This window comes from Drosophila sulfurigaster, chromosome 2R, assembly GCF_023558435.1.
Source record: "Drosophila sulfurigaster albostrigata strain 15112-1811.04 chromosome 2R, ASM2355843v2, whole genome shotgun sequence".
NCBI classification, from domain to species: domain Eukaryota; kingdom Metazoa; phylum Arthropoda; class Insecta; order Diptera; family Drosophilidae; genus Drosophila; species Drosophila sulfurigaster.
Genome location: NC_084882.1, coordinates 7,140,360 through 7,168,245, shown reverse-complemented (window position 1 = coordinate 7,168,245; position 27,886 = coordinate 7,140,360). Strand labels below are relative to the sequence as shown.

At 36.7% G+C, this 27,886-nt stretch overlaps 2 protein-coding genes and 2 long non-coding RNA genes across 5 annotated transcripts in view; 2 read left to right on the top strand and 2 right to left on the bottom strand.

Annotated features, from left to right (window-relative positions):
* LOC133837362 (uncharacterized) overlaps positions 1–9,203 on the top strand; it is a 43,042-nt gene extending 33,839 nt beyond the window's left edge. The window contains exons 3-4 of one of the 2 annotated variants that reach the window (XR_009893802.1): positions 8,576–8,834; positions 8,924–9,203. This is a non-coding gene — a long non-coding RNA (uncharacterized LOC133837362). Of the gene's footprint in view, positions 1–8,575 lie in introns of both variants that reach the window. The other variant, XR_009893801.1, reaches the window with a different exon arrangement.
* The window catches only part of LOC133837361 (hemicentin-2), a 70,861-nt gene extending 55,016 nt beyond the window's left edge, over positions 1–15,845 (bottom strand). Inside the window, exon 1 of the mRNA XM_062268095.1 lies at positions 15,295–15,845. The gene's annotated coding sequence lies outside the window, so the exon portion shown is untranslated. The remainder of the gene's footprint in view (positions 1–15,294) is intronic.
* On the top strand, positions 11,722–12,679 carry LOC133838762 (uncharacterized). The gene is made up of 2 exons (XR_009893989.1): positions 11,722–12,070; positions 12,137–12,679. It is a non-coding gene; the product is annotated as an uncharacterized LOC133838762 (long non-coding RNA).
* Positions 15,846–22,009: 6,164 nt separating the features above from the next.
* On the bottom strand, positions 22,010–23,081 carry LOC133838241 (uncharacterized). The gene has a single exon (XM_062269280.1). It carries the CDS (start codon positions 22,931–22,933, stop codon positions 22,028–22,030), a length of 906 nt encoding a protein of 301 aa, XP_062125264.1. The 5' UTR covers positions 22,934–23,081; the 3' UTR covers positions 22,010–22,027.
* Positions 23,082–27,886: the final 4,805 nt, after the last annotated feature.

Sequence of the window (27,886 nt, the reverse complement as noted above, 5' to 3'; positions counted from 1 at the left end):
ACACGATATAATCTAGGCACACAAATTGCATTTGCGTGTCAGTTGTTCAGTTGCTCGAGGCGCGGGGCGAAACCGGATAGGTTTGGTAGACGGGGTTCAACAGTGTGTATAAAAGGAAGGGAAAAGGAAATGGAAAATGGAATGAGGGACACTGACAAGCGTGTATAAGTCTGCGGCACAAAAACGCGTATTAATTAAAGCCAAAACAAAAGCAAAATCGAGGCGCGTCAAGTTGAGCCGAGCACCCGAGCAGACAAGCCGAGGAAGAAAAGGAGCGGAAGAAATGCGTGCTTTCAGCCAATTTTGTTGTCAAAGTGCTTTGGCCCGGCGTACTCATTTCACTCTCATAGATAAACGTAGACAACTGGATATGTACTAACGTAATAATACGTGATACGTGTTATACTTAATTTTTCTTATTCTGTTACCTCTTTTCTATGGTCATCATTCTGACATTATTTGTTGATATTCGAATTTAATATTCACTCTGAATAATTAAAGAGGTCTTATGGATATACCTATTTATCTTATAGTTATTTCAGCTATGACCTTTGTTGTCCCTTTTCAACCTGTCAAGGACACAAATCAACATTAAGTGAAGGCAACATTTTCGTATTTGCATAGACATAAACAACGTCGCGAGCAGTTGAGTCTTTATGACCCTTTCGGGCTGTGAGTTTCTTTTTTGCCACTAATTACATTGAGATTATGTGGTAGCATTTCGAGGAATTGTAATTGAAATGAAAGTGAAGAACCAGTTATTTTATGGGTCGTCCAACTCTCGTTGATTTGCAAATATCGTGTGGATTTTAATTGCTATTCGCGTTAATTTGAGCGCAAAACTTCCACCATAACCTGCACATTGGCCGCTTCATTGGTAATTATGGCCAGCCATAAACAAATGATTCAAGCAACCGAAACTTGCCAACTGCCATCAACAGTCAACACTTTTGGTCAAATTACATGTTTCACAGTTTCCAAATTGCTCTTTGCGGCTGCCTCAAAAAGTAGGCAACAGAGTGCGAAAAAACTGGTCAAAGGAAGGAAAAAATTGGGTTGAAGAGAGACGAAAGAATTTATTATCATGTCACGTCAATCGAAAGCAATCTAATGACTGCACATGATGCCTATCTTAAATAGAATGGCAAACCGGCCGTAACGAATCGCCACAAAAAATTGGCCAATACTCACGCACGCATGCCCACACCACATATATATGTATGTTTGTATGTAGGTGTGTGCGAGTGTGAGTGTTTACTTCTGTTTTAAGTTGGAATGTGGCTTGAATGTTAGCCACAGAAACGTTTAGTATGGCTTAAGCGGCTGAATCAGCTGCAAATCCTTTCTCGGAAAAGTTAACTTGAGGTAACGGTGAAACTTACTAAGAAGAGTTCAATGCTTGATGAAGCGTTAAGAAACCAACAAATTGTTAAATCAAGTGTTGAAGACCTCTTGAAAAAAACAACATAAATAACAATACTCTTTCAAATGCTTATCACATTTATAATTGAAAACACAGAAGGAAAAATATTGTCATTAGAACTAAATAACAAATCTTGAGTATGAAAACTTGTAGATTTAAAATCTTAACTTACGAGACTTTTCTTTTTAAGAAAAAAATTTTGAAACAATATTTGAAATTTGAAAAGAAACGCGATTTTAAATTTCAATCTTCGTATAGATTGTCGTGAATTATTTCGTATGTGGGTGAAGGTCCTAGATTCCTCGATTAATATATAAATCAGTGATTGTGAAATGTAACTGAAAATTATACAATTAATTTTTATACCCGCTACCCATAGGGTAGAAGGGTATTATAACTTTGTGCCGGCAGGAAATGTATGTAACAGGTAGAAGGAGGCATCTCCGACCCTATAAAGTATATATATTCTTGATCAGCCTCAACAGCCGAGACGATCTAGCCATGTCCGTCTGTCCGTCTGTGTGTCTGTCCGTCTGTCCGTATGAAACACTGAATCTCAGAGACTATAAAAGATAGAGCTACAATTTTTTTTTCGACAGCATTTGTTATGTTTGCACGCAGATCAAGTTTGCTTCAAATTTTTGCCACGCCCACTTTCGCCCCCGCAATTCAAAAAAATCGAATAACAAGCGTAATTTTAAAGCTAGAGTTGCGAATTTTGGTATATAACTACTATAGTTATTATTCCTGAAAATAATGTGTGTGTGTGCATGTTTGTATAAAGTGGTCTGTCTCATGGATTCACTATATTGTTTGCATTACACTCGACCCATATTTAAAATGGGATAAGCATATCTAAAGAATGGGAAATATTGTTAAAAAAAAAGTGTTATAATTATAGTAGTTATTATTCCTGAAAATTTGGTTGTGATCAGATAAAAATTTTCGAAGTTATTAAAGAAATACTTTTGTATGGGCAAAAACGCCTACTCATTAGGGGTCTTAATTGCTTTGGCTGACAATCTGGTATATTGTGCCGTCTATGGTATATTTTGAAAGCGGTACTATATTGATATACCAAATATACCATTTGGTATATTTTTAGCATTCATGCAGTATATTTGGTATATTTTGAGAAAAATACCGCAAAATATATTTATTTTATTCAAATAGGTAGCGGGGTACACTCGACTTTAGCTTTCTTATTGTTTATATTGATATAGTACTGCATTCAAAATACAGAAAAGTGTGCAAAATATACCAGATTGTCAGCTAAACAGCTAAGATCCCATTGCAGCTGGCATATATTTCTATAATTTTTTATCCAATCAAGAATATACATATATATTCTATGCGGTCGGAGATACCTCATTCTGCCAGTTACTTACATTTCCTGCCGGCACTAAGTTATAATACCATTTGAAAACCGGGTATAAAAATGCTGAAGGCAAAAAGGAATGAAAGCGGCTAAAGGTTTTTTCAACTTTGCCCATCTAAAGGCGACAAAGGCAGTAGAGGGCTTTAATTATCTGTTCATTGTTAACCTTCCCCTTCTTTACATTCTTGTTTTAGGAATATGTTTTTTTACGGAGGATGTTCTTATCGTTATGACTTATAAAAAACAATTTTTATAAAATAAAAATAATTTTCCCAAAAATTGTATTTCTATCTCTTATTTTCATCTGTTCCTTGGGCAGAGGTATAAACACAATGTAAAGATGCATACCCACATTTAATTTTTGTTTAAACAATGTAAATAATCAGAAATCGAGACAATTTGAAAATACATCGTACGACACGTAACCACTAGCATTTGAAATTAAAAATGTTTTCCTGCGAAGTAATTTACCTAACGTGCCAATAATTTAAAAAATGCACTGTGTGGGCTCCTGAATAAATAGCAGAGCACACGATGATGTTAATATCACAAGCTTCGCCTGCTGCCACCCACATTCTGATGCCATCTACCGCTTGCCACCTGCCACTAGGCACTTGCCACCTATCCCAATGCATGAGCAACAACAAAATGTTAGGCATTCCAAAAATACCATAATTACAGCAGTTGCTGGAAGGGAAGATGAGGCACGGTGGCATCAGGTCACTGGGTGAAACTGGGTTGGTCGTATTAGGGCACATTTCGGTTTGTTGGTTGGCCAAATAACATTGGCATGGACTGCGAAAAGAGAGAGTGCTAGTGGATTGGCGAGGTGAACCGTCCACGGCAGAAACTTTATAATGTACTTCCGTTTGCTTTCGTTCGTTTACATGGCAGCGGCACTTCAAAATGTTTGACATTTGCATAAATAACACACGAGAGAAGTGGGCAAATATATAATCTCGCATGTATGAATGAGGCAGGCCTATCATGTGGCCCACTGTTTTGCTCGGAATTGGGCAAATTAAAAAACACCAGCGTTTTACGAGAAATACTATATGCTACATATGCAACGCACCGATCCAAACCAAACCAAACCAAAGCGAACCGAACCGAACCGAACAAGAGCATGGAATTCCATGTAACCCAATCCGAAGACCCCATCAACATGAAAGCGGCCGGAGTATGTTGTGCAAATAAGATTTCCTGAAATGCGAACACAGCAATAACAGCAAAAACAACAGCAGTAATTCGACCAGCACGGCAGCAAGTCAGCAAGCAGCAAGCAAAGCCACCTCACTAAATAAACAAATTTATAAACAAAGAGCGCAGGCAGCAAAAAAGAATAAGAAAACAAATTAGCAAATCGAGTGAAGCCGACTGCAAGATTTCCTGCAATTACATGTATGCTTAGCTGCAAAAAATAGAAATAAAATAGAAGAAAAACTTCTTTTAAATATGGGATTTGCAACGTTGAAAGAAAATAGTTGAAAATATACAAGTAATTTAACGTATTTGTGTGTGTAAACTGTGGGACAAATATGTAGTGACTGTAAAGAAAGTAAATTATCCTGCAGAGGCATTCATAAGTGACCCAGCCCATTTCCCTGTTAATACAGGGTATATGCAGCATAAAAAAGACATGAAGAGTCGAGAGAGAGAAAAGCGAGCGCAAAATGAAGTTTATTTATCCGACGAATGGGCAAAAATTAGAAGCGGCTGCATGCAAATTGGCAATTAGGATATCCTTTATTTTATTTTATGAATTTCGCCGAGCGTCGATTTCATTTTCTCCATGTGGCTGGTTTTGGTTTCAAATGCAAATGCGAATGTGAGTGCGATTGCGAGTGCTCCTAAATGGGTCTTTCTCCCGCTGTCCAAAAGAGCGCGAAGAGGTGGGGAGTGGGAGGCAGCGGCATTTAAGGGATGTTTTAGTTATTTACTCTACCGATGGAGAGACGGAGAGAGGGGACCTGTAGGTTGGTTTTTTCATTCTTCGCACTCTTATTTGACGTTCATTCTGGGAAAACGTATTTAATTTCATTGCTGGTTTTATTGCATCGTGGATTTTTGGTTTATTTTCACTCATTTTCATACGTGTTGATGGCAATAATACACATGGCCATGGCTATGTATGCATAATAAAGGTAAATGACTGAGTATGTGTGTGTGCGTGTTTGTATAAAGTGGTCTCATGCATTCACTATATTGTTTGCAGTACACTCGACCCATATTTAAAGTGGGATAAGCCATATACTGAAACATATCTAAAGAATGGAAAATATTATTAAAAAAAAGTGTTATAATTGTTGGCGAAAATAAATTAATTGATAAATATTAAAAATTCAATGATTTTATTTGCTGGTTGGTTTAGAATTCAGCAAAGCATATATTCAACAAAATAAAAATTCAGATTTTAGTAATTGAAGGCAAAAAAATAATCTTTATGAAATTGAATCTGAAAGCACACTTAACCACAATTATTATTATAAATTATGAAATTATTATCATAAGTCCATATGTAAAGCCAAATTTATTCTCACCAAAGCAATTCACATCACGAATTAATTATCGATTGTTTAATGTTTGACTTTGTTATGTACATTTATCTAAATCAAATTTTAAATATTAATGATGAGAATTAAAATGGGCAAACTTATTTGGTCTTCAATTGGATATTGTATGTACTCTTAAAAACAAATAAAAGGTTTTTTAAAACCAAATAAGGAAGCTAAAGTCGAGTATGCTCGACTGCCCGATACCCGTATTAAAAAAAACAAATAAACTGCGGTATTAATTTTAAAATACACCAATTTAATATATCGAAATATTCCGACGGCTAATTTGGTATATCAATATACTATTGCTTTAAAAGTATACCACAGAGGTTTACATAAACCAGATTACCAACCAATGTAATAAAAACGTAAACTACTGTTTTGTGTCATATACAATTCTTTCTTAAATAACTTCTTTAATTTTTATGTGATCGCAACCAAACCAACCAATCAGGAATCATAAATTCTGAAGTTAATATTGCGTGTACCAAAAATCGTGACTCAAACTTATGCAGTATGTGTAGCAAAAATCTATATCGTCTCGGCTTTTAGAATCTATGTATATATTTTATGGGGTCGGATATGTCTCTTTTTGCCTACAATTGTCGCCGTCACAACCCTTCAAACTCCGTATAAAAATTTAAATAATTATATAAGCAGGATTTTTGCCATCGACTTTCGAATAAATAACTCTAAAATGTAGCGTACTGTTCATGTTGCATTGGTAAACGAATAGAAAAAGTGACATCGAAAGAAAAGAAACTTGCAAAAATTAAGTGCGGAAAACTCAGATGAAAACAGAAAAAAACAGAGATTGAAAGAAACTAAAACGAAGTCAAGAAATCTCAGTTAAGATGAAAGATTACATCTCGTCGAGCTTGTGCGTCATGTACGTTGTCTCCGGCTTTTTTTTTGCGAGACCTTAAATAAAAATCAATTCCCAAATCATCAGGCAGTCTGACTGTGCGACAGATAAAGTCAGCAAAAAGTAGCTTATTTCAATCGAAATCGTTAAGTTGCGTTGTTTAAATTGTGTAAATCCTTTTATTTTAACGCTTTCGAAAGTTTCTCCTAAGTTGCCGTTTATTGTGTTGTCAATGCGATTGCCCTTTGCCCATTATTTTATCTATGTCTTTACCGGATTGTTTGGCATTGCTTCATGCAACTTTGATTTGGTAAATCAACTGCAAGTCTCCCTTCCACAACTCACCAGAAATTTGGGACAAAGATTGTGGCAGTCCCCCTCACAACTTGGCAGTCTTTATTTTGGTTCGTTATTGCCAGACCAGGCGGCTTGTCAAAATAAAAGCTTGGTAACCTGTTGCTAGGGGATTACCCGGGGCTCCCAATGCAAGAAAAAAATAAAAATAACACGCAAAAAAAAAGAAAAAAAAAAGAAAAAGCATTAGAGAAGAAGCAGAACGAACCCACACATAGAGAGCAAAAGTTTAGCTTTGATATTTGATTTCTATGCTGGCTATAAGCTTACCACTCCCACTACCATATAGCACTACTACTTTGCCTGTCGCGGCACCCGCATCCACAGTTAAAATCACTCAAATGGAAAAAGGTTCAAATTACCGCGATTTTTCGCTTTGTTTTGACTCGCAGTTTACTTTTCAGCTTTTCCGGCCGGCCTCGGCCTCCATTCGGCATTCCCTCTGCCATTGCCATTGCCCACATCATTGTTAGCTCTTCGGTATCAGCGGATAAGCGTGTTACGACATGCAGCACCAAAACCAAATTCGGATACCCAACCAAACAGACTCCACTCTGCCACTTGTTTATTATGGAATACCAAATAAGCGAGCGTGTGTGTGTGCGTGTTGTGGGTCATACTTGGGCGCATATGCTTACCCACAAAAAAGTTTAGCACCATTTGAGAAGGTTCGTAAATCGACTCTGACAAACGCGTGTGTCTCTTTACATTGACGAATTTTGATATCTTCATAACTATGAAGATTTACACTTTGCTGAGCATTCGGAGTGAGGGATTTTGTATATGCATTGCTTATTTAGATAGATACACTATCTATCTATTGATCCCAACTAATCGTAACTGACAATCGTTAATCGAGCAATGCTGAGCATTCGGAGTGGGGCATTTCATATATGCATTGCTTATTTGAACAGATACATTATCTGTCTATTGATCCCAACTATTCGCAACTGAGAATCGAAGTTCAGTATTATCAAAACTCTTTTTGTGTAATGTATATTTAGAAAGAATCACGATAATAATAAATAAAATCTGTGAATAATAAGCGATAATTATGCTGTCGTTTCTATCGATAACGATTTAATTAGTTGAAGTATGCTTCAGGCTTATTCTCCGCTTTTCCTGACATTCGTAATGAATGTATGTATGTCAGCGTCCAATGTAATTTAATGTACCAGTATGTACTGAGGTATGTATCGATGTTTATGCGTCGCATGACAGCCATTAGGAATATTGATTTCCATATCGCAATATTACAAAAGTCGGAGGCCAACGAAGCATTGTCGTCTGGGTAAAAAAAAACATGAGGCAATAGCAGGATATGCACACACACACACATATACAGACACAGACACTCACAGGCTCATGCAAAATGCGCTGACGTAATGTGAAAATTATGCGTTGTAATTTGCGCCAAAGCAAAAGCGGAAGACGACGCACTTCGAAGGACGGATGTGCCAATGGCAGCAACAACAGCAACATCGAGATACACTCGTATTTCAAAGAGCAAAACATACACACACACACACACTCACATTCACACAGACACAGACATACGCACTCACATGCAGATGAAGAGACAAGACAAAAAATTGAAACACTTTAACAGCAAAAGCAGCTAAACTTTTTTTGTGCTTTCGTGTTGTTTTTTTGTGTGTTTGTTGTGTTGTTATTTTAGCTGTTGTTTTTGCTTTTTGGCACTTTTTCACTTGGGGGCGTCGTTAGAGCGGAGCTGGGGGATGGCGGGTATAGTGTTGGGGCAGGGCGTGGCAATGCGCAAAAGGAAGTTGTAAAAATAAAACATAGCACATTTGCAACTAAGCGAGAAGCAGAGAATACAGCAAGTTAGATCTCGCTCATCTTGCTGGTATGCCTGATTAGCAGATACCCTGTAAATATGCTCATTGAAATTTTAGTTCTTTCGACTGTTATTTTACATAAAAGTAAATCCCCATAAAGAACAATTTTGCATGCCTCCGTCTTTGTGTGTTTCCTTGCAGGGTATCGCAAAATATAAGCAAAGAAAAATAACAACACGAAAATTTGTGGTCGCTAAAGAATGTGCCTGCTCTGTTGCTCTGTTGGTGGCATCGGAGGTGATGCAAGGATGGCGTTCAGAAGACCTGGAAACTGCTCCCCCGTCGCGCTGGGATACCAAAATTTGTGAGATACTAAATGTGGCATGTGGCAGCAGCATATAGGGAACAAACAACAAACATGAAAACAAAGGGACGCAAGACGCAAAAAAACAAGCTCAAAGTAAGCGCCGTAAATGTTTAGAAATAAATTTGTGTCGCCTGCAACGTTGCCACAAAAAAGACCCCTCATAAATGTTTACACCTTGTTAGAGGGTATGGTTAGTAGTCGCACCTGAGATGGAAGTTTCGCGAAGGAACAGAAACAGAAACAGGAGCACGAGCCAAGAAAACGTGTCAATGATGCCGCACAGACATCGCAGATAACCGACACTGTAATAACCATAATGGACACCAGTGCATTCAACCGCACACTTGGATGAAACTGAAAAGAATTTTTTCTTAGTTCCACTTACAATATATAAATTAGTACTAATTACAAACAATCAATGATAATCTTATACTCTAAAAATTACATACATAAATTACTTAGCAGTTCCTATACTATCGGAATAAATCTATTATCTATAATAATACCACTGTGCGACAGTTTCATTATTTTCATTTACTTTACTCCTCACATTGTTTCCTTTTTTTCTCACTTAGCGATATGTTCATAATTTTTGTATTTTCTTTTGAATAACTCGTCTGTACTCGTGCAAAATGAACACTGTAGAAAGACATTTAAATTCATTGAGTAGAGTACATAATTTGTTTAATGGTGATTTATTGTTTGGTTTTTTTTTTCAGACTTGGCATTTCAACTCAACAAATGGTATAAATTTGCATACATTTTGCTGGCATACTTTTTCAAAGCATCCAGGCAAATGAATACTTCCCTATACTTTAAAATTCACTTTCGAGCATCCCGTGAATATTCAGCAAATAATAGTTAGCAGAAAGTTCGTTACATTTTCCGTATTTAATTAAAATAGTTTTTACCATTTAATGAGCTTAACTAATTTCATGTTCAACAACATTGCAAATTATGTGTAACAATAATGTTCTCTTATTTGTTTCTGCCTTTCTAAAATAGAATTGGGCGTGGTTTCTGACCGTAACCACGAATGGTTCTGAACAGCGACTGTAATTTGTGTTACTCATGTATGTTAAAAACAAGGAAAAAACTACAGTCGACTGCTCAACTGTGAAATACCCGCTATCGATTTTGAATAAAAGCAATTCGGTATTACCGCAAGAATTCTTAAATATATCAAAGGCTATTTTAGGTATATAGTCCTACATTCAAAATATACAATAGAGTGCAAAATATATATACCGGATTGTCAGCTAAAGCAACTAAGACCTATAGTAAGTAGGCATTCTTGTCCATACAAAAGTATTTCCTAAATAACTTCTTTTTGTTTCATCACTGTTATTGTAACTATCGACATCAGTTTTAAAATTACGCTTCTAATTCCAATTGAAGTGGGAAATGGGCGTGTCAAAAATTTTAAACACACATAAAAAGTGCCATCGAAAAAGTATTATAGATCTATCTCTTATAGTCTCTGAGATCTAGGTGTTCATACGGACAGACGGACAGACAACTAGACAGACAGACATACATGGCTGGATCGTCTCGGCTGTTGACGTTGAACAAGAATATATATACTTTATAGGGTCGGAGATGGCCTCTGTGGCTGTTACATAAGTTTCCGCGCGTTAACTCTAATTGAAAATATGAATGGATGAGTTAACATTAAAAAGTAAAATGTATATATTATAGAATAATTTAGTTTTGAGTTAGAAAAAAATATTTATCATTTTACACAATTTTTCAATCTGTAACTTTTGTATACTAGTATTTATGTATACTATATGCTAGTAGAATTGCATATACCAATATTAAATTACACGTGTTAAATCCAAATTTTAAGTCTCCAAAGCCAGAAAGAATTTAAAAGCTAACGTTCGTTCTCAATCCGCTGTGGCTATCTTATTTGCTTTTAACTCGAATTCCTTAATTTTTCGCAATTTTTCCTAAAATGTATAAAAATAACATGAAAGAACGCGTGACATTTTTAGCAAAAAGCGAAAGCAAAGAGAAACGCTGTAAAATAAAAGGCAAAAAACAACACAAAAAACAAAAGGCAATCCGCAGCTCGTTAAAATTTTATATCAATTGCTGTATGCATACACAACGAACGAAAACAATAAAAGCAAAACATTTTAAAAAAGTTAAACATAACAAGAAATTCAGTCGGAAAAAAACGAGTTAAAAATTCAGAGAAAAACAAGGAAAATTAAGAATAAAATACCTGACGGAACTTGTGGTTCAAAATTGTCGCGGAATGGGAATATTCCGTATTGTACATATATATGTACAAATATATTTACTATATAAACTCTCCACCCAATGCAGTTTATACTGCACAAAAGGATAGACGACATTAGCTGTACTCTAATTTGTTCTTGGCCCCAATAATACTCCCGACGGCCAATGTGGCTCGTGAGTGTGCGACAAATGAAATATTTAAATATTTGGGGCACACAAACGTTTTGACAACACGTCGACAAAATGCCACAAAAAGTTGCAAATTGCGGTTATTGTGGCCAAACACACAATAAATAATTTCATACCAAAGCCGAAAAAAATAAGAACTCGATGACTTGCAGCAAAAAGGGGCATGCGTTAAAGTTTTCAGCCCGAAAGTGAAACTCACAGTCATTGTCATCAGCATTGTAATGATCATTTTGATGTCCATCATCATCATGATGATTATGTGCTCGATGATGATGATGTTAAGCGCTGGCAAAGTAAAAACTTTTTTGCATTTGAAACGGAAGTGATTTCATCAAAAATTCATATTAACTAATTGGATTTGATGCCAGTTTCCCAGTTTTTTGCGCAGCACTGCGGATATTGCCTGACCCTGGAACTCATACATAAATATATATATACATACACACACACAGAGACACACACACACACCTGGTCGCGCACACCAAGCCTAACTTAATAACCATGTTTATTTTAAATTAAAAATTTATTTACATACAAGTAAATGCCAAATAAACGAATGTGACCGCCGCAGGACATTGAAAGGACGTTCGCCAATGACAATTTGTTTGTGCATACATATATTTTATCTGAGCCTGGGTCTGATTCTGTGTTTGGGTGTGTATCTCTGTGTTACAGGTTGGCAATATTTCCCCGCAATACTCACCTGAAAAGTATGCGACGAAGAGAGAACAATTTATGACCATTGTTGTTTGAATAAAAAACAGCTGTTCTACAGTATGTATTATGCCCCACGGATCGAGGTATCCCTTCTAACATTACAATTTATTTCAGTTATGGGAATGTGCAGTCAACCCAAAGGTTCAATTAATTTTCTCATTCAATAACTTTCAATTGTAAGTTTCACATAAACCAAACGTTCAGTTCCAATTGTGTTATAGCGTCCCTTTTCCCTTTTTTAGATATTTCGACATGTTTTATTCATTCAACTGTTCATAGCGTGCTCTGGGGAGCAGGTCAAAGCAATTAGCATAGAAATTAAGGCGAAAACAGACAACGGAACCGCCTCATTTATTTCAATTTATTTTGTATAAGTTTCACAACGATTCGCTAGTTATTTACTTTAAAATTGCTGCGAAAATATGGAGAAATTGTGTCAGTTTAAGTAAAGCTACGAAAATTATGTTTACGAGGACATCAAGCCTTGCATTTGAGTACGAGTTTCGCTGACTAGCAAGTAATGAACTCCGCCAAAAAAGAACACTTCGCAGCTGTTGGCGAACACTGGCTAGATTCAGCCTGTACCTCTTTTGGTATCCTGGTATCCTGCATGGCGCATTTGCGTGCTGAAGCGGAGGCAATGAAAACAGAGTTTTCGCACTTGTGCGCCGCCTTGCGGAAGGACGCAGCAGGAGCAGGCAAAGAGAGAAACAAGAAAATCGTGGGAAATATTGCAAAATATTAAAAATGTTGTTGCCAAAGGCAGCAAAAATAGAACCAACAAACTCGACCAAACGGCGCGACGGCAAAGTACGAATAATACGGAGTAGAAGTGTCGACATCGTCTGTGGGACAGAGGACAGACATAAGGCACAAGGCGAAGGCAGGATGTGCTGCAGCAGACAGCAGGCAAAAGAGCTACAAAATAGCATAGAAAATTAATAATCGTGCAATTTTTGCGCCAGTAAACAATGGAAAAGTCTTGGCTCGTTAGTTTCCTCATTATTCTGAATTTCCCAGCAATAGAGAACTCTTGCTGTGCATTTCGCGTTTTCTCTGTTTTGAAAACTTCGCATTTGCAGTTCTAAGTCCAAAGCAAAGAACATTGTACAACGCCTGACGGAAGATAGATGAATGCAGCTGTCTGACAGGGCGAGAATCAAGAATGAAAACTAACTCGGAAATAACATGAACACAAAAAGAGAAATAGAGAAAGCGGTACTCAACATAATTTTTCATGAAATTTGTTACTCCTTTGTCGACATTGTCATGTTATGATGAAACAATTTCATAAGTAAAAAACTTGCAATTGAAAACCCATTAACTGAACATTGTAAAATTAAAACTACGAACACTATTTTTAACTAACAATAGAGATAGCGCAATTATTACACAAATGCTTACAACTATTAGCAAATTTATTTATTTGTGCATAAACATATCGTAAAATAAAAAATACTTTTTTGTGAACGAAACAAGTCAAATAAGAAAGCTAACAGCTAATCAATTGTATATAATAAATTTAGTAATTTAGTAAGAAAGCTACAATCTAGCGTATCGGCTACCCACTTTGAATTAAAGCAAAACATTGCGGCAATAATTTAAAAATGTACAAAAAATATGCCAAAGACTATATTCGATATATTAATATATGTAGTACTACATTCAAAATATACCATAGAATGCAAAATATACCAGATTGTTACTGTTGCTAAGAGTTATAAGCGAAAACCGATGTATTGAAAGAATAGAATATTGTTTTATTTATTTGAAACCAAATGTCAAACTAGATTTGCACTGAATATGAATATATTTGTTACTGTCATCTGCTCTGAACGATGTTTAAATTGGCTCTTGACACCTTAGTTATTTAAAGAACCTGTACAACAATTAATTGAATCAAGCACTGACAATTGTTTTAACCAATAAAATTGAGCATTGTGGTCAATGTCGAATGTTCCGGGGCAGCTATATTGTTGTACTGTGTGTCAGGTACGAGAATATGTATCCAGACACGACCATTAACAACTGAAATTTCATGTGGAAAACAAAAAAGTGCACCATGAAAAAGGACACATGGATAGAGTTGCAGCCACAATTTACATACTCTTGACCAAACAGCTATCGACCAGTCGAACACTATCCCAAACTTGACAAAATCAAATTACAATGCAAAAAAACGAAAAACAAAAAAAAAGTGGCAATCAATTGAGAGGACGAGTTGAAGAGGAGTTTTGCCAATGATATCGACAACATGGCAACAACAAGCGGAAGAGCAACATCAATGACAACTGCATTATTAATGCACAACGAACTTGAAGTAAAGTTGGAACACGCGGCAAACCAGAAAACATGGCCAATTTAAAAAATGTGCGAGCGTAAATTTCATTAACGTGGCTTGAAGCGAAGGCGACGGCACTGACAACGGGCTAACAGGAAAACAGAGACAAATTCATAATAAAGTAAAGTATAAGTAAAGCACGAATAAAGCATAATTCGAGGGCGAACTGCGTACGGCACTTTCGCTTGTCATTTCATTTTGCATTCAAAATCATCTGTGTTTTTCTTTTTTTTTTTTTTGGTTTGTTTTAGTTTTCTTTTTTGAAGAGCGAGGGCAAGGAAGGAGGAGCGTGCTGCATTAAAAACTTTTTTCAACATTTTCATGGAAATTTCACCTTTGAAGTTATGATAAAAATTCCTAATGATTTTTTCATAGCTGTTAAATAAACAATTGGGGGAAAAAGTTTTACCAGTTTGGCAGGCACCTGTTCTCCATATTTGTGTACGTTGTGAGGAAAGCATTTTATTTTTATGCTCTTGGGCTTAGCATTTTCACAAGAGGGAAAAAGGGCATCCAATTTGTTTGTCGCGTGTATGAAAATAATCAAATTTTGTCATTTAATTTGAGTGCCAACTAAAGCCCATGAAAGCTAAATGCTCATAATACAGCTAACCTTAGCCTCGCAGACTTCGAGTTAAATTCAGGCTCATAATTTAAGGTAAGCTTAAGCTTATTAAATAATAATAGGCAGAAGTATAAATACATATTGGAATTAACCTGATTTATAGTTAAGACAATTCAATCATAAATACAATACCTTTGATCTTACAACAGGTTAATTGACAATTGTATTATTTTAGAGTATTTTTGGCTTGGACATTTTTTTGACCCAATTACTACAATTATGCTTTTCAAAATTTCATATTTAGCGTTTTCCCGTCTTTCGAGCTTACATGTCACGTCTCGTAAGCGGTCCAATGCATTGCAATGATTTAAATGTGTACGCGTTTATTTGCATGCATATAGTATATGATATTTATATACCGTACTTGTGGATGTACGATATAGTACATAGTCATGAGTATAGTAGGAGTAATCCAAGTTGTTGCTGATGCTTACCTTTTATTTTCAATAAATTCGCTGCGTGTGTAGTAGAACAAAGAGATATCCAAAGCACGTGACAGATTTTCTTGGATTACACACGCTGGCACACGCGCGTACACACGCATATTCACACAGACACACTCGCACACAAACTCGCAATAATCTGATGGGGAGACTGTGGGATCTGTTGTTATTGTTGAAATTCACATGACTGAATATGCGCGGCAAAAAAATTCAGATTGCCCAAGCTCACGTCACACTTTATCCTTCACCCGTCTGCTGACTGCTGACTGCTGACTACCGACTACCGTTCACCCTCACCGATGTTCGCCCGCGAACTATGTGCAATCAGCCAGTTATGTACATATATGTATATTCATGCGCCACTTAATATTTGTGGGATGACTCGGCGCAAGGCATTCACTTAGCTCATTCGATTAGCGGCATCTTAATCACTGATTAAATTGAGCATACGCCACGCTACGGCACGAGTTAAACGCCAGACACAAACACACACCAAACGAATCACACGCGACAGTCCTGGACACAACTGAAGCCAACGACAACGGCATTCGAAGTGGCAAGACAAACACAGCGGCCACACTTTGTGCCAAAAGCCGCCGAAGTAGCTGTTGCACACGAATGCCAAAGCCGAGTAAAAGAGAAGCGACACTCAAAGGTTTATGGCAAAAAGCATAGCATACTTAAGAGCGCGTCCACATTTGGGTGTGTTTTTTGACTTTGGGACTGAGCCTGCGCTCTGTGCTCAACAACAGCGTCACACCAACAGGCTGCTTAAGAGAGCCAAAAGAGAGAAAAGAAGAGCGAGAGTTGCCGAACCGTCGAGTTGCCGAGTTGTCAAGTTGCCGAGTTGACGCCACTGTCTTCCAATGCCACAGTTAGCTGTGTGCTCATTTGCATGCCATATGCAGAGTCCCAAAGCTGTCCCAATCAAACAGCTGTTGAACGGTGCGAAATGAAGCCAATGGAGCAATGGCTCCTCGTTAATGCGCGGCTGTCATCCTCGTGCACGTCCTCGTCCTTGTTGTTGTGCCAGTGACGCACTCGTTGCGGCATATCTTAGGTCAGAAACATTTGCCGTCTCCGTCTCTGCCGTCGCCTTCGTCTCCGTCTCCGTCTAGGTCCCCGTGGCTGCGACATGCCACTTACTGCTACTGCTTGCCGGTGAAATAGAATTTTTAATTATGATAAATGTTCATTCATAAAAACGAATGGCATTACTGTTGCGTGTTTGTATTCCAATTTAATAAGTTAAATATCTAATACAAATCTACATATCGTATGCGATTAAGAGTATGGCTGCATAATTATTACCACCCATTGAATCCTTTGTAACCTGTTTGTTCTTTCACTCTTCACTTTATTGCTCTACATTCATTTGTCTTGGTTCTATTGGCCCCCTTTTTTTTAGATTCTCTGCACATGACAGCCAAGATTTATGCGGCCTGCACAGCTCACAGCTCTTACTGTCGCATCAACTACTGCTGGGATGCGGCTACTGGCGCCGTTGCCAGGTGTTGATGTGCCAGATGTGCTTCAATCACCATCAGCGTCACTTAATAAAATCACAGCACGACATGTGATGAATTGTAGCCATTTTTGCTACGGACGGCCAACGCTTTTAAGTGGAAAGCATTTAACAAGCCTCGAACAGCAATTAAGTCCCAACTATCCGAACCATACAAACCAATTGACAGTACCAATAAAAACACGAAAAAATCTTGTAGGGGATAAGTACTTGCTGCGAAATACCCTGTAGCCATCATATAGAGCAATGACAAGTGTATTTGTATTCATAATTGAAAATTAAGTTGATCTGTACATTCCTTATACAAATTGACTTTCTTGAACTCATTTTGTAATTATAATAACAATTTGAAATTTATTGCCAACACAATCAGTACAGACATAATGGGGTCTGAACATGATTGGGCATTCGTCAAAAATTGAGAGGACTCGACTGACAGATAGTCGCATCCGCATATGAAATGTATGCCAAGGCAAAACTGCAACAAAATGTTTCTTTAATAGTAGGCTATTTGGTTTTTAGTTGTCATTATAATTACTATTATGCTAAGTTACAGAATTTATTCTAAACGAATAACAACTAGATACGAGTATTTTAAAATAATTATTTTTGTTTTTAGTTAAGTTATATGTTACATTCTGCAGTATGATCGAGTACTTTGATTTAATTTAGGAGTATTCATATATAAATGACATTTATTGGTGGTGGCGGAATTAGACGTGGAAAAATCTAAAACAAAATAACAAGTATTGTCAAAAAATATTGTAGCTCTGACTGATAGTCAGACAATCAGATGACATTCTATCTCATCTCGGCTGTGATGCTTATTATGAATATATGTACATGCTTTATGTGGTTGGAAATAAAAAGTCAAGTAAAAAATTCTTCATTTCATCAAGTTTATTTTTTGCGTAGCTACAATACCCTTCCATCACATGAGCTGGACATTACAGTACATTTGGAGTATTTCAATTACTTTAGTCACTTTTAAAAACAACATAGTTTAAACAAGTAAGAAAGTTACGGTCGAGTGTTATTCGATTTTTTTGATTTGCGGGGGCGGAAGTGGGGCAACATTTTGAAATAAATTTCATCTGCCTGCAAACATAACAAATGCTGTCGAAGCTCTATCTCTTATAGTCTCTGAGATCCAGTGTTTCATACGGATGGACGAACAGACGGACATGGCTATATCGTCTCGGCTGTTGACGCTGATCAAGAATATATATATTTTATTGGGTCGGAGATGCCTCCTTCTACCTGTTACATACATTTCCTGCCGGCACAAAGTAATAATACCCTTCTACCCTATGGGTAGCGGGTATAAAAATCTGATAGTGTTATAATAAGACAGAGTTTCAGAAAGTTATGTTGTAGCTTTAAGCTTTTGTTCGTACTCCTTCTATTTGTCAGTAAGTAGTCACTCTAATATTTCTATTTAAATCATTAATAATGAATTTTGCCATTAATAATGTTCTAGGCATTAAAGAAATCATTGATAAAAGTAGGCTTAAAAGTTCATCAAAAACACGAATCCGATAAACCTCTTACGTAATCAGCGGCAGTCTGTTATTTTTGAATAGCAATAAAAGATTATCTTAACCCACAAAGATTATCATATTGCCCGTAGCAATTATAATTTCTTATAATTTCGTTCAATGTTAAGATTTAGCGATGGAAAAATTTACATTTTTTACACAAAAAAGAGTACTTTTCCCAAAAATCTGAATTGTTAAATTAAATGGTTGATAAGACTTCATAAATTCGTGTCTTCCTGGTTTCATAGTCGAGATATGCAATTGTTGCACAGCGCAAACTGCAGCAAAGCTTAGTTGTGCTGCAACAAAAAGCATGAAAAGCACGAAGACCAGACCAGGACAATAATCTAGACCAACAAACTTGCTTCAGCGCAACGTCGACAGCTAAACAGAAACCAAATTGACCAAAGTTAATTTAACCAGTGTAAACAAGACAAGACCCGGCGTTGTCCAACTCGAATGCAGACAAGACGCCAGCTAAGACATGACGAAATACATGCTGTGCACAAAGAAGAGCTGTAGAGTCAAATGGGAAGATGGTTGGGATAGAGATGAGGACGGCAATGGGGATGGAGTGAAAATCAATTGGAACGCCAACAAACGCTTCAATCAATTTTACTTTGGCAAACACTGAGTGCAAAATAAATCACAGCAGTCGAGTCCAACTTGTAAGGCACTGCAGTAGAATGTCTTAGGTGCGGAATGAAAAAGAGAGAGGGCATTGAATGGTGTGTGCGCATACTTGTGTTTATCTTATTTATGCAAAGCTGTGGCAAACAGCAGCAGCAACAAAAACAGCACAAACAACCTCAATAGCAATGGAAAAATGTAAAGAAAGACAAATGCCGAGTGGCAAGGCAGACGCCAGTAAAGCTGCTAAAAAATGAATGAATTGAATGAGGTGTGGTGAGGTAAAGTGGGGTGAAGTGGAGTTGGGGTAGTAGCACGCATCCCTTACACATGGCCACACTACTTACTGCTGCGAAGTCGTTGGATACAATCCCGCCAAGCCAAGATCAGGATACGTGTAGGGCATCCTTTAAGAAGTCTCTGGCAGGGCACATCAAACATCTCAAACGAAGTAAATGAATAATTTATAGACGCATCCAGATAGGAAGGGGAAAAGCAACTGTCACAAGACGCGTAAGCCGACTGCAGCTCAACTGAACGACCAGACTAGGATGGTATCTAAGCCATGCACAAATACAATCTCTCACCCACACATATAAGGCAGATATGCAGGTGCATTGGCAAATAAATAAAATGCCAGAGTACTGCGTTTTGCCATTGCATCCTTAGTGATACATATATTTATATTGCCTTGCAATAATCTTATCACGTTGTCCATAGGACAATGCTTTGGAAATGGGTAATTCTCAAGCTAAAGATTATGAAAAAAGTGGAATGCAACCATCAAACTTTCAATCTTTTAATATGAAAGAAAATAATAAAATAATATTTACTTTCCCACATATGTTTATAATTTGTATGATAAAGCTTGCCATCCAGATACCCGCTACCCATTTTGAATAAAAGCAAAATATTCTGGTATTATTTTCAAAATATACCGAAAATGCTGCAAAAATACTAAAAATATACCAAACGTTACCAGATGGTAGTACCATATTCAAAACATACCATAGACGGCACAATATATTATCGGCCAAAGCCCCTAGTAAGTAGGCGTTTTTGTCCATACAAAAGTATTTCTTTAATAACTTCCACAATTTTTATCTGATCGCAAATTTTCAGGAATCATAAATACTATAGTTATTATTGTAAACATCAAAATTTGCATTAAATTAAACTTGTTATTTGATTTTTTTTTTTATTTGCGGGAGTGGATCTACGTGCAAACATAACAAGTGCTCTAGAAACAAAATTATAGCTCTATCTCTTATAGTCTCTGAGATTTATGTAGGTGTTCATACGGACAGACGGGCAGACAGACAGACCTGCAGACGGACATGGCTAGACCGTCTAGGCTGTTGATACTGATCAAGAATATATATACTTTATAGGGTCGGAGGTGCCTCCTTCTACCTGTTACATACATTTCCTGACGGCATAAAGTTATAATACCCTTGTACCCTATGGGTAACGGATATAAAAAGGTAATATCGATAGTAACCCATATCGATAATATCGATATCAAGATTAAAAAAGTGCCACTTATCATTCATTTTGACCGCTGCAGCGCGCTGTTTAAACTACCATCAAAAGACCCATCTCAATCCTCACAAAGTAGCAAAATAGTATGAGCATTAGTAAAAGTTCTCTTTGTCCAATATCAATTTTTGTTGATTGGTTTTTGAAATGCTTAAACAACTACAACGATTAGCAAATATCGTAAAGTGGTTTAACATTTTTATAATCGCATACATATGTATGTAAAATGCATAACTTTTTTTTCTCTAAATATGTTTGACACTTAATTCAATGCACATTATTTATGAATATGATAGACACTTAATTCCTCATGTTTCCCTTATATACTTTCATATTTACATTACCTTGGCTTTCTTCACTCACATTTATTTACACTTACTGTGCGTTACATAATAATTTATTAAAATCCCAGCCCCTCTTTGAGGGCTTAAACTTTATTCAGCCCACTTTTGGTTTATTCAACGACCCATTCGACATATCAATGAGATTATCTCGATATCAAAATTTTTGTTTACAAAATTTAACAGGATATGCCGTGTGCTCTGTTGGTTTTGCGGTGCCATCAAAGGAAAGTTTAAATAAATGACTCTGTACGAAAACTTTACTAATCTACTTTAAAAATCCGCAAACAGACAACAGCAACAACAACAACAACAGCAGCAAACAGCAAAAATCTAACATGAAATATGAAAATAGGAAAAGTGACAACAGTTGACTTTGACGCGGCGGTTAAACCGCAAAATTCGTCAATTTAAATGGAAAAAAATCAGCGCAAAGTTTTTCGTCAGTGTGAAAAATATTAATTTAACTTTTTGCGTTAACAGAGCAATGACATTTGCCCTAACCGCAACAAACACCCCACTATTCCACTTGTAACCTCCTTCTCCAGCTTGTTCCCCCAATCACAATGCTCACTTGTAGCAGTCGGAGTACCTCGTTAGATTTTGTTCTCTGTTGCCACTTTTGTGCCCATTTTTGGCCAATGTTGTTGTTGTCTATTGGGGCATACGGCATTTGAGGTTGCGTCTGCTGCTGCGTCCATTGATGTTGATGTTGGCATCATTATCGTAAATTTTTATGCTAAATACATTTTGCTGTAAGGCCCGAAAAGACACACACAAAACACAAACAGAAACACAAACACAAGCCGACAGAGGACAGCGACAAAAACAACAAAATAAAAACCGCCATTTGGAACAGCTGCTGTCACGTGGATGAGACTCGAACAGCAACCACTGGTCAAGCACGCCCAGCAAAGCCAACAAGATAATCAAGGCGTTTCGTGTTGTTGCCCCAAAATCTGTCGTACCCCCTACCAACCTCCCTCCCACGTTGCTTTCAACACACTTATTCTCAAATGCAAATGAACTCCAAAACGGTAGGTCGACCGTTGTCGCCTTATGGTCTTCCAACCCCTCTTCCCTACCATCACATTACATCCCATCCCTTCTATATCTCATGACAAATTGAACAATTTCAAACAGATTTCGGTTTAATGCGATTCCTTAAAGAGCTGTTCGTTGCGCTGTAGAAACGCGGAAATTTCAGACCCCAATTGGGGATAGACCTCAGAGCTTTCTCTGTTCCTTGGACTCCATGTACTTTTGTACATGGCATCATGCACTTCTTTGATGTCCAGCTTCGCTTGATTGAGCCTATTGATAGCTTCATGTTTCGGATCCTTGTAATCGATCCGAGCAACATGCTTCACGTGTTCTTTCTCTGCTTCTTTCAGTTTATTCTGAATATACCAATTACATTCATCCCAGTCGTACATCTCTCGCATCAAGTACCGGTAACGCTGACCGCAAAGCATCCGTTCATACTCCAAGTTTCGCTTGAAGGAGTCGACTTTACCAAAGCGACTTTTCAGTTGGGCAACCGTCTCCATGTCTCTACTTATACTTTTCAGTAGGCTTTTAACAATGATATCCGATGCTGTGCAACATTGTTGCATTTCCTTCAGTTGCTGTCGAAGCTTATGATTATTTCGCTGCAGTTCAAGAATCTCTGGGTGCACTTTGAACTTATTAATCTCAATCTCCATGTCCACACAAGGATCCCCAATGGGGCAATATGGTGTATTCAAGTCGTAAATGTTATCGATTAGTTGAACCCGCTGCTTCTGTTTTGATAACTCATCTTCGATATTCTCGACTTGAAGTTGATCGTCAATGGTCGACGGTTCTTTCAAACTGTTTTCATCCTCATCCTCCAACGCTGTTGAGTCGTCATCTAACGCACAATCACAAAAAAAGGTTTTCGCCGGAGCTGGATGTTCAATTTTCACAAAAGGTACTATTTCCTCGATTAATGTGGTTGTCTTTGGCTCACACAAGGGCAGACCCTTGGCTCTGCAGGTTGTTGGCCCAGTAACTGCAGAGGTTTGCTTATCCATCACTGTAAGAAGGCTAGAATTTGGATTCTATATTAAAGATTAGTGTAGTATAACTAGCGACATAAAATTACTGCAATACAATTTTGTTTGTATTTTATTATTTTTGTTCAATAGAGAAAACTACTTTGATATTTTACAAATATTGTTCAATAAATTGTGAATGATTTAGAGGTAGAAGCTCAAGTAATAGTTCAATGTTATATAAGGATTCATACGAAATATGATCAGTTTTATGTTATTTCCAATTATTCAAATTACCTATTTCAAAAATCGCATTGTATAAAATAAATACGGTTAATAGGTTGTAATGTGAATTTGCTCTCTCCGATAATAAAAATAGATTGGTCATTGAAATAAAATAACTAGTAAGAAAACTACTGTCGAGTGTCGTTGACTGTGAGATACCAGCTATCAAAATAGTGCGGTATTTATTCCGAATTAATATACCATAAAATACATTATTATATCAAAGGCTACATTTTATATATTGATATAGTACTACAACCATAGAGTGCAAAATATGCCAGATTTTAAGTCCATAGATTTTTTTGTCCTTAAAAAAGAATTTCTTAAATAACTTCTACAATTTTTATATAATACCAACAAAAAAGAAATCGTAAAAATTGTAGTTATTATTGTATTTACCAAAAATATCGAGTATAGCTTCAATACGCTTGTTATTCGATAATTATACCCGTTACTCATGTATATATGACTATTATTATATTACGAAAAGCTTAAACGTAGCAGCAGTCACATCACTCTCTAATATGAATAAAATATAATAACCATCTTTCCTTCCCATTTAAATGTTATTCCATTGGTAGCAGAGGCTAGAAAGTAAATCTCAGCCAAACTAAACTGTGGCTCAGAATAATTTAACCCCTCAAATGGTGAGCTGCACAGATTAGTTTCGATTAAACTAATTAGGTTCGTCTAGCCCATATTGAAGACCAGTTTGTTAGTATATGGAGGAGCAGCTGCCCATGGCAATGTGCGGTTCACAATGGTTGACATTTACAAAAGAGCTTAAGGAGCACTTAACCCAGGGCGCAGCTCAGCAAAACAAACACATGAAAGGTAATGGGGATGGTGAAGAAGGAGTGGACTGCAAAGTTCAACTGGTAAACTCATGAGTACGCCAACCGCTTAAGGTACACACACAATGCAGGCTCAGATGCACCTGCAACAATTCATCTTCATAATTGAACTTAATGCTAACAACAAACATATTTAATGTGACTTTTAAGAGGCCCACCGGAAGCTGATTATGTTGATAGTAAAAATTGAAAACCATTACTTAGAAATTGTAGCATATGTATATTATGAAAGGATCTCGTTAGTTTCTGCACAAAAGGGAAAATTAACAGCAGAAAATCAATTTTCTATGTGAGTTTTAAGTGCGTTTTATTTATTTAACCGTTGAATATTAGAAATTGTCAAAAAACTGACAACAATATGAAACTTTATTTGCATTTATTCAAACCTAAGTCTAGAAGAAATTCTAAAAGTTATTTAAGAAATATTTTTATATGACAAAAACGGGTGTTGCAGCCGGGTTTTAGTTGCTTTGGTTGACAATCTGGAATATTTTGTACTCCATGGGATATTTAACTATTATTTGGTATATTGTTTTGCTTTTATTTTAAATAAGTAGCTGGTATCTCACAGTCGAGCACACTGGATTAAAACTTTATTGTTATTCTATTACTACATAGTGGAAAATAATATATTTTCAATATACAATACCATTAATTATGCAAAAAAGTTAGTCATCCATTTAAATTTGTCGGGTGTCAGATAACTTATGATTAATATTAGAGAATTTTGTGAGAAAAGACAACTTTCTTAAGTGCTTAAAAATATTATATTTTATATAATGTACCTATGTAAATTCCTCTGTATTCTATAAAACGTTATTCGGATTAAGCGAAAACCTCTGGAACGCTGCAAATTAAACAAAACATAATTTACGTAATTGTGCCAATACGAACATATATATAGTAATATATCCAATACGAACATATATATTAATGTTCTGACAATCTTTAATCAATCATAAAAATGATTTTTTGTAAGGGTTTATTTCGAAAAATGTTTTTCTATTTATCTTTGGCATCCCACTATTTTTGACACTTTATATTTTTAATTTGGATATGCTTTTGAAAGACCCTTTGGAAAGTTGTGCAACGTTGTATTGTGTTACATAATTTATGTCAGGTAATAAAACTGCTCATATCGAACATAGTCTTCACACATGTAAAGCTTTATTTAAAAGAATTTAAAAAATATATCAAATATCGTAGAAATTTCAATGATTCCAATCGAACAAGTGTCCTCTCATTCTTTTCTTTACTGTATAGGATACAAAAACACAATAAGAGAATCCGCAAAGCGGCAAATAAAAACTAATTTCGTTTACATAATTAATTTCTTTTCACTCATGACATGCAGAGCTGTCTTCAACTTTCTCTCTCTCTCTCTCTCTCTTGTTCTCTTTGACTCTGCCGCTTTCAATCAATTTTTATACATACGGCATATAAAAGATTAACAATAAAAACCACATCGACAACAAAAGGCACAAGAATAAGCCTGGCACTGTGAATGGTTGGAAGGACGTTGTGCGCGTTGGGTTAAATGACAGCTGAAAATGAAGTAAAATCTAATTAAAACCTTTGGGCCTCCGGCTCCCTGTGCTCCCAACGCCACCATTGCCTCTTTCATCCACATGAAAATCACAATTGTCAGCGTTAAATTCATGCTCACCTGCGCACACGAATATAAAAACACGCACACACACACACACACAAACACACGTACACTCATATACACGCACAAGACACAAACAAACAATTTCCCACCCAGAGGCAATAATACGCAAACAAACAACAACAACAAAAACAGCAAAAGCAACAAAGCAGGTGAAACAGACGTTGGCTGTCGAATGGCAGAAAAACTAGACTATACATAGTGCTCAAGAGGACAGTCAATATCACATACCAATAACTGAAAGACCTTTAAACTACTTTAACAGGCAAATAGAATTCATAAAAAGTGAACGGAAAACTTTCTAAAGTGCTCCTCGCCCCCTCAATTCACCTACTCACCATTCTCCGTGCTCCACGCTGCTCAACCTTCCTCCCTCTCCCATCCCCTTTCACTAACTGGGCAGCAAATGAAACGCACTGTTGCACACAAAAATAACAAGTTGCATTGGTCAATTCATCGAATGTCGGTCACGGCTGCCTCTTGGGCATCATGTGTGTCCACGTGGATGGTGAATGCTGGATGGTGGAAGGTGGACAGTAGATGGTGAATGGTGAATGGAAGTGTGAGTGTGGTTCTGGGGCCATCTGGTTGGCTTAACTGTTACGCAGACTGCGGCTTTGACGACGAGGCCAAAACAACGGCAAGAGCCAAAGTTTCGACAACAAACGAGCGAAAACACAAAAAAAAAGTAAAATTGACACTCGGAAAATCGGAACACACGCGGAAAATCTCCAGCCAAACGGGTGTCGACGCTGTTCGATTTGGGCGAAATTAGTTTAGTTTCAGCCAAATCCCCGACTAGCTTTTCAACTAACAACTTATATTGAATTGCCGCATTCAACCAAAAAGCATGCTATCATGTCAATTTGTTTTCAGAACACATGGCCCAGGTTCGACGATAGCATCCCTTGAATGTTTAAATCCGACGAGTCACGAAATCCACATTTCAAATCTTGTAAGATTTTTCTGTTGGCAGGAGGTTAGCTTTCCATATATGTTGCTTTATCTATTTTTTTTCAATTTTCTTTAATTGCATTAATCAACTTTTTTCCACATGCGTTATCTCCCTTCTCTAAAGTCGACACAGTGCCGTATTTTATTTTACATCGACTAGCTTTTACATATCAGTTTCAGTCTCTATTAATGAATTACCCAGGGCTGGAACGTATTCCAACGCCCTAAAACGCATAGGACCATATAATTAGGAACTATCGATATAACAATATGAGAACTTATTGATAAACTAAGCTCAAAACAAGTAAGAAAGCTACAGTCGAGTGTGCTCGACTGTGAGATACCCGCTACCCATTTTGAATAAAAGCAAAATATTGCGGTATTTTGTTAAATATACTAAATTGATATACAACAAAAATACCAAAAATATACGAACATTTATATTTGGTATATTGATATGGTACTACACTTAGTATATACTATAGAGTGAAAAACATACCAGATTGTCAGCCAAAGCTACTACGACACTTAGTAATCGGTTGATCGCAACCAAATTTTCACAACTTACGAAGACTAAAGTTATTATTGTATACACCACAATGCACAGCTCTAGCTTTAAAATTACGCTTGTTATTCGATTTGTTTTCAATTTGCGGGGGCGAAAGTGGGCGTTTTAACAAACTTGATCTGCGTGCAAACATAACAAATGCTTTCCAAACCAAAATTATAGCTATATCTCTTATAGTCTCTGAGATATAGGTGTTCATACGGACAGACGGACAGACAGACAGACGGACATGGCTACATCCTCTCGGCTGTTGACGCTGATGAATCAAATATATACTTTATGCGGTCGGAGATGCCTTCTTCTACCTGATACATACATTTCCTGCCGACACAAAGTTATAATACCTTTCTACCCTATGGGTAGCGCAATTTTAAAACACGTTGCTTGTATTCCAAAAACCAGCATGCTAAAATTCATAAAAGTATTTTCGAGAAACTGCAAAGCAAAGAAAGCGCTTCATCGCATGGCTGGGCAACAAAGGATGCGAGGACTTTGAAGATGATCTCAGCGTGGAGAAATATACGTCAAGTTCTAAAAATACATGATATTAAAATTGGATTACAGCTTCGTTTGGAGAACCCAAAGATTAAAATAGTGAAATTAAAAATTTTAAATTTTTTTTGTATGATTAAGTAATCAATTGGTAAATTACCTTGTATTAC